At 35.3% G+C, this 7733-nt stretch overlaps 1 protein-coding gene across 1 annotated transcript in view; it reads left to right on the forward strand.

Moving 5' to 3' along the window:
- GPCPD1 (glycerophosphocholine phosphodiesterase GDE1 homolog (S. cerevisiae)) overlaps positions 1 to 7733 on the forward strand; it is a 75150-nt gene that overhangs the window by 61591 nt on the left and 5826 nt on the right. The window contains exons 15-19 of the mRNA XM_006870408.1: positions 1390 to 1451; positions 3158 to 3223; positions 5670 to 5806; positions 6218 to 6353; positions 6872 to 7032. Of these exons, the coding sequence (XP_006870470.1) occupies positions 1390 to 1451; positions 3158 to 3223; positions 5670 to 5806; positions 6218 to 6353; positions 6872 to 7032 (562 nt within the window). The remainder of the gene's footprint in view (positions 1 to 1389; positions 1452 to 3157; positions 3224 to 5669; positions 5807 to 6217; positions 6354 to 6871; positions 7033 to 7733) is intronic.

The raw sequence follows: 7733 nt of genomic DNA on the forward strand, positions 1-7733 counted from the left end.
TTCCAAACAAACATCTTTCATTTACCAAACTAGTAAAGTTTGTGAGCTTAAGTTCCTTCTTTATGCAAAAATAGACACACAGAAGCCAAGTAACAAAATCCTAGTATATGAAGGTATGTAGAATAGTGTTACTTGTATTTGAGCCACTTTGTATTTGTTTACTTTTATAATCAAATTCTTTATGATTTTATACCAATTAACCTTTAGAATCTGATTCCAGAGCTAGACTGTCTGGAATTTGAATCCACTCATACTATTTACCAGTTGTGACCTTGGACCAGTTAATTACTTTACTTAACCACTCTGTAGCTCAATTTCTTCAACACTTACCTTGTCTACCATATACTTTTGCAATTTCATTTTATTCTGTACTCGTCTAGAACTTAATAGTCAGCACTATTTATTTGAGACTTTTTTTTAAGTGGGTGTGGTAGACATTTGTCTCTTCAAATAGAACGTAAACCTCTTAAGGATGCTGAAAGTGTTTTTTTATATTCCAAGAGACTCGTTTAGGGCTCTGCCTACAGTAGGTACTCAACAGACACTTGTCAGCACTGGTGATAACAATACAGTTTGAACGTCTTTATGAAGAGATGCTAAATACGTGAATGATTTATCCCCAGAGCATAATCATGATATAGTTTAACAAGTGACTTCACAGAGTTAGAGATATTTCATGACTAATAATAATTTCTACCTTTAATTGGGGGAAAAAAACTTTACCTTTATCCAACTGGAAAATTTTGCTGCTTTGGAGAAAAAAATTCTTGTGTTACTCTTAAAGCTACATTGTGTCTTGTATTTAATGGTAATGGTGCCACAAGTATAATAGTAGCTGGTTGTTTTTTTTTTTGTATTTCAAATCGAAATCTTAGCTATATGATTCAACTCTCAGTCACGTTGAAAAACAACAATCACTATATGTGTGTCCTTTTGGTGGTGGTGTGCCGTGGAGTCAGTTCCAACTCAGCAACCCTGCATAGGATTTCCAAGTCTGTAAATCTTTAGGGGAGCAAAAAGCTTCGTTTTTCTCCCATGGAACAGCTGGTAGTTTTAAACTGCTGACCTTGAGGTTAGCAGCCTGACTCGTAACCACTATGCTACCAGAGCTCCTTGAGTCCTTTTATAAGAGTAATATTAAGATTTTGAGAATTGCTGTTGAGTCTACAAATTATTGTGTTTATATTAAATAGTATAAGCTAGTTTCATAAAAGACACTTGTAGGAAATGGGGTTCAGTGTTTAAAAATAATGAATATAAGAGCCTTCAAAAAATACTGTACCTGAGAGGATTTCATAGTTACTTTAGCATTTTCCCCCCTAGTAATTTAGGATAAATGTTATTGGTGTAATGTCATGTTTACTGAGTTTTTGCTATTGAAAATTTCAGTATCTCTGGTTGAGGAAGAAAATTTCTTCTCTGAAAATCAGCCATTTCCTTCTCTTAAGATGGTAAGTTTCTTGCAAAAATTAATACAAGGCTATCTCATTAATCCTGTTATGTCCAAATTGTTTTTGAGTCTTTCTGTTCCCGTAAAGATTTACAGCCTCAGAAACTTTATTATAGGGTCACTATGAGTTGGAACCAACTTGACGGCACACAACCATCACCACCACCAAACCCTTTGCTGCCCAGTCAGTTTCTACTCACAGCGACCCAGTGCAACATTAATATAAATGTACCACTGGTGCACTTTAGAGAAGGTATATTCTGTTAGATTTGGGTGGGGCGGGGTGGGGGGGGGGGTTGGTGGTGGTTTTTTTAACTTTGTGAATTGAGTGAAGGTTTGCAGAACAGATCTTCAGTCCCACATTCAAGAAATTATATACATTGTGTCATTACAATGATTGCAGTCCGCTCCATGGACAGTAAGTTAACAGTGTTTCTGGATGTGTTCAAACCACCATCCTGGTGTTGTTAAATGCCATTGAGTCGATTCCAACCCTTAGCGACCCTGTATAGGGTGTACAAGGAGCAGCTGGTGAGCTTGAACCACCAACCTTGCAGTTCAAACGACTTTGCAGTCTGACAAATTAGTCCACAGCCCCACACCAGGACTCCAGCCACCAACTACCAACCTACCACTGCATTATTCTATTTTTATAATTCACTATACATTTAAATACCATTTATATTATATGTATTAAATGATATTCAAAGCTGTGAGATAAATTGAAGTAAAAATGTTTTTAATCTGTAATGAATTCATTTAGACTTGAACATGTTTATGTATTTGCCTGGTCTTTTATAATTGTTTTAAAAAATCAAACAAATCAACTCTTTGTAGATTAGCTACTAAGCTTCATATTTTCAATCTTATTTTCTAGCTATGACTGTAAAATAGCCTTGATTGAAAAGTGTCTAGATAATTTAGATTAACTGTGTACTACTCATATGCGTTGTTATTGCTTAGTGCCATGAGGTCAATTCTGACTCGTAGCAACCTCGGATGGGGTTTCCAAAGAGAGCCTGGTGGGTTTGAGCCACCAACATTGTGGTTAGCATTCCAATTCTTAACCTACCGCACCACACCAGTACAGCTTATTTATTTCCGAGCTGCAGCATATTCTTTATTTGGGAGTTATCAGCAAGGTATTTGTTAAGCGTTATATAACCATATCTTAGAAGACGACATAGGCAATTCAGAAAACAAGAGAGTTGTGTTCTTGAACTCATAAAGTTGTCTTTCTCACTACAGCTTGCTTTTGTTGTTGTTATGTGCCGTTGAGTTGATTCCGACCCATAGTGACCCTGTATAGGGTTTCCAAGGAGCAGCTGGTGAGCTTGAACCACCAACCTTGCAGTTCAAACGGCTTTGCAGTCTGGTGCTTTAACCCACAGTGCTTTTAGATGTTGAAATTAATGTGAAAAGCATTTTAGGATGGTGGATCCATCTTTGTGATGGTGGTAATCAGTTATCACAAATGTTGCCTTCTTTACTACTTATACTTTCTTATTTGACATAGTAATTATCAGCCAACTCAATTTGATTATGGGGAAGAACAGTGGTTAATCCTTGGCACAAAACTTTTATCTTTACTAATGATATGTTTTCTTATTGATCATCTTTTGTAATAATTCTGTTTTCTTTTTTTTTAATCTACAACTCATTTCATCAAAACGAAAACAAAAATTATCACCAATAAACAAAATCTAGGTTTTAGAGTCTTTGCCAGAAGATGTAGGGTTTAACATCGAAATAAAATGGATCTGCCAACAAAGGGTAAGTAACATATTTTTTCATCCCTCCCCTATTTGATTTTTAGAATTCTTTGATTCCTGTTTCTTTTTGTTATGTTGAAATAAGTGAAAAGAAAACCACATGTGACTTCCTCTAGCATCCATAACACATTTTGAGTGAATCCTTTTAATATATCCAATCCCTTACACTCATGAGTGACTTCAAAAAGTTCATGGAAAAATTCCATTAGCTTTCCTTGTCCTTATATGAACTTTCTTAAAACTAATGATTAATGTATTATTATAAAAATTTTACTTTACAAGTATCTCATATTCTCTTGAATATCATGAATGGATTCTGAGCATACTTCCAGAGTATGATTTATATCTAATAAAACCATATCTTTCTAAGTATTGCCCAGCAGTTTCTGTTGGGGAGCAGCAAGTATTAATAGTAACCCAGGAAAAAAATTCTGTTCGTATATTTTTAATCAAGCCCAGATACACACATTCACTCAAAAAATATTTATTGAAAAGTTGTTATGAGCAGGCGTTTTTCTGAGTGCTTGAGATAAGTAATGAACAAAACAGAATAAAGCCCTGCCTTTTTTTTTTTCCTTCTAAGTTTTCATTATTATTCCACTTTATTGTCAGTATCTTTATAAATTCAATTTTTATCTTTGGGATTTGGAAACATCACTTCTGTGCATGATAAAATCATCAAATTATACATGGCAACATTGTACATAGTACATATTACTAATAGTAAGATGTTAGAAAAACAAAAAACAAAACGTCATAACTTTAATATATGTAAGTTGGGGACTACCTGAACACAACAAACATTTGCCAGTACAAAACTCCCATATTTATAATTTAATGACATTTATTAACATTTTTCATGTTGTACCTCCATTATTACTATCCTTTTCCAAAATATTTCACCACCATTAACAAAGATAGGTGAGAGAGAGTCATGTAACTGACTTATTTCACACAACATAATAGTTTCAAGGTTCATCCATGTAGTGGCATGGATCAGAACATAGTTTCTCTTAACGGCTGTGTAATACTACATTATGTGCATATACCATGTTTTCTTTATCTGTTTACCTATTGATAGACATTTTGGTGGTTTTTCACCTTTTGATTATTGTGAAACTGCAGCAATGAACATTGATGTACACGTTTTTGTTTGTGTTCCTCCCTTCACTTTTTTTTTTTTAAGGTTTTTATTGTGGATTGAGTGAAAATTTGATGACAGAGCATATCATCAGTTTTACATTCAACAAATCATCTACCTTGTTTCATTATATTGATTATAATCCCCTTCATGACCATCAGTTAACAGTATTTCTCTCTATCCACTTTAGCTTTTTAAAAAACATACAAAAAAACCCCACTCAGGCATATATAATAATTTACATCTCCAAAGGGTACATTCTGCAAGTCTGACTCCTGGCCACCAGTTCTTAGTCCTTCTCTTCTTAGTCCATGAATCTAGAGTCCTCAGCAGCTCCCTCTCTCCATGCCTCCATCTCTGGCGCTGCTGCTTCTCTGGATAAGGTCCCGCATTCTGCTTGTACGTTCCTCTCTTGATGGTCCTAGGGTCCTCTGTTTCTGGATTGTAAGATTAACCACTCCCCTTTTTTTGTTACAATTGTGACAGTTGCGATTAGTCATGATAACAGTTACTCACTATTGAATATTACAAATCTTATCCCCATCTCTTTTCACCAGACAAAGCCCTGCCTTTACATTTTGTGTGTGTGTGTGTGAGAGAGAGAGAGAAAGAGCTAGAGATTGGGGGGAAACGACAAATACCTATGGAATATATCAGATGGTGATGAGTATAAATAAATTGAAGTTTTCCCAAGAGGGGATTTATCTTTTTTTTTTCCTTTTTAGTTTTTTAAGTGTCAGGAGTTATTTTAATGGCTTAATGACTAATCTTTAAAATTCTTTTCTATTTGGGTTTCCACAGGGCTCTTATTTGTTGAGCATCTTTTATATGCCTAAGACCCAAAGAATAAGATTTTAAACTAGTAGTCCACTGCGTGGGTGCAAACTACCAACTTTCCTGATAGTATTGAGTGTTCCCCGGAGCTCTGGTAATTAATAGGGTTTTTTAATAAATTGTTAGTGAAATGAAGTAGAGTTCTTTTGCCATGCGGTCTCTGAAAATCATATTAAAATACCTTGACATCACAGTGGACTACAAATTTCCAGAGTTTCTGTTTTTATGTTGTTAACTTTCTGAAAGTCAAAGTCTGTTAGTGGTGTAGTCTGTTGCTTTGTATCTAAGAATCTCTCTGAGAATTATGATCACTGAGCCATCATTAAATAGCAGTGTGGTCCTGGGTAAGTCACCTGATCTCCTCAGGTCTTTAGTTTCCTCATGTGTGCAATAAAAAGGTTAGATATACTCAAGATACTTTTCTAACACTGATTTCAGGATGTGTCATGGTTACCATTTTTCTTCTACATAGGATGGAATATGGGATGGCAACCTATCAACATATTTTGACATGAACCTGTTTTTGGATATAATTTTAAAAACTGTTTTAGAAAATTCTGGAAAGAGGAGAATAGTGTTTTCTTCATTTGATGCAGATATTTGCACAATGTGAGTAGTGACATCGTTTTTTTCTCCTATGCTTTTAGACTGTAGACAGGACTTGATGTGGCCTCTCAGGTTGTATTTGTTTTCCGTTCTATTTTATATCACTGCATGCTAGAAAAGCTCTCCACTTCTAGGAGATTCGTATCCCTAGGTCCTTGAGCATCATATATGCAGTGTTACATTTTACAGGCATATGAAATCTCCTTACTTGATTATAAGCTCTCAAGGGCTTTCTTATTGCCCATTTCTGAGATACTCTTAGCTTTTGTATCAAATAACTTTTAAAGGTGTGTTTTGATTTTGACTGAGTTAATGTTGGTTATATTATTTTCTGAAGCTTCAACACAGAGTATACTACAAATATCCTTCCAATTGAAACAGTTTTTCAAATTGACTTTTTTTTTTTTTTTTCAGGGTTCGGCAAAAACAGAACAAGTATCCTATATTATTTTTGACTCAAGGGAAATCTGATATTTACCCAGAACTTATGGACCTCAGATCTCGGACAACTCCCATTGCAATGAGCTTTGCACAGTTTGAAAATCTGCTGGTAAACTGTGTTTGCATTTTTATGTTACGTTTTACCAAAGTAGTAGATAAAGTTTCATATTACTTCACACAGCTAACTGGGAAAGAGAGTCTAATAATTATTAATAGCTCTACTGAAAAATGAAGATGTTAGATCTCAGGAAATGAAAAGCTGTTAAATGAACAAAAGCAAACATTTTCTTTTAGGCCTAAGTTCAGTTTTGTACTTTTGTCTTGTAAGTGGATTTGTGAATCATTTAAAAATGAATAGATTCTCGGCTTGTTTGGTAAAGTCTTCCAGCAGTCTTTCAACACAAACTTCTACTACCTGTATGTTACATATTATATATGGATGTTATTAATAAGAATATATATTGAAAATATACCCTAAAAAGAAACCTTTATAATGGGACAAAATATATTGTAAAAAAAAAACTTCTAACATTTTCTTTCTCTGCCCACTTCAATTTGGAGATCACTGATCTAGTAGAATATGACCATGTAAGCTTTGCTGTGAATAAGTCACTTTTCTTGTTTTAGGGGATAAATGCACATACTGAAGACCTGCTCAGAAATCCATCCTACATTCAAGAAGCAAAAGCTAAAGGACTAGTCATATTCTGCTGGGGTGATGACACCAATGACCCTGAAAACAGAAGGAAATTGAAGGAGTTTGGAGTTAATGGTCTAATTTATGATAGGTATTTGTTTTTCATGAAACATTTCCATGGAATAATAGGGGAAAAGTAGTTTTCATCTTACAAAATTATAAATAAAATTAAGCTTAGTTATATTACAATTCATTGACCATTGATGGCATCAAGTGTGGTGGCGGTAGTGAGGTTGGCCAGGGATCGGACATTGTTTCGTTCTGCTGTGCATGGGGTCGCTATGAGTCGGTTCTGACTTGATGGCACCTGACAACAACAACAACAACTGCTCTGAGTATAGGTTAGGTTCATCATGAAGATGTATCTTCTGTCACTGTAGCTGTTCCAGTCTGCTTGTCCTTTCTAGTGGGAATTTCTCACCTCACAAGGTTGTGGATGGGACTCAGGATTCCACCTAAGGCCCTATACTCTGTAAAGGCTTTGCACAAGGCCTATTTCACTGGGCAAGTTGTAGAACCCCTTTCAAGTATTCCAATCAGTTATAGGCTGAAGACGGGCTTACAAGTTTTCTCTAATCATGTTTCCCAACATTCCTTTCATTCCCACTCAAGGGTCTTATTTTACAGCAGTAGGCAAGAGAAACTAATATTCATAAGGCAGTCAAGGATTTTAGTATTATTTACCCTCTTCAAGCTATACCTAGCTCCCTATATCCCAGAGCCCTGTTGTTCCATGGTTGAGTATGGATCACGATTTACCTCTGTCCCACTAGGCCTTGCAAACCTGTGTCA

This window comes from Chrysochloris asiatica, unplaced genomic scaffold (genome assembly GCF_000296735.1).
Source record: "Chrysochloris asiatica unplaced genomic scaffold, ChrAsi1.0 scaffold00141, whole genome shotgun sequence".
Classification (NCBI taxonomy): domain Eukaryota; kingdom Metazoa; phylum Chordata; class Mammalia; order Afrosoricida; family Chrysochloridae; genus Chrysochloris; species Chrysochloris asiatica.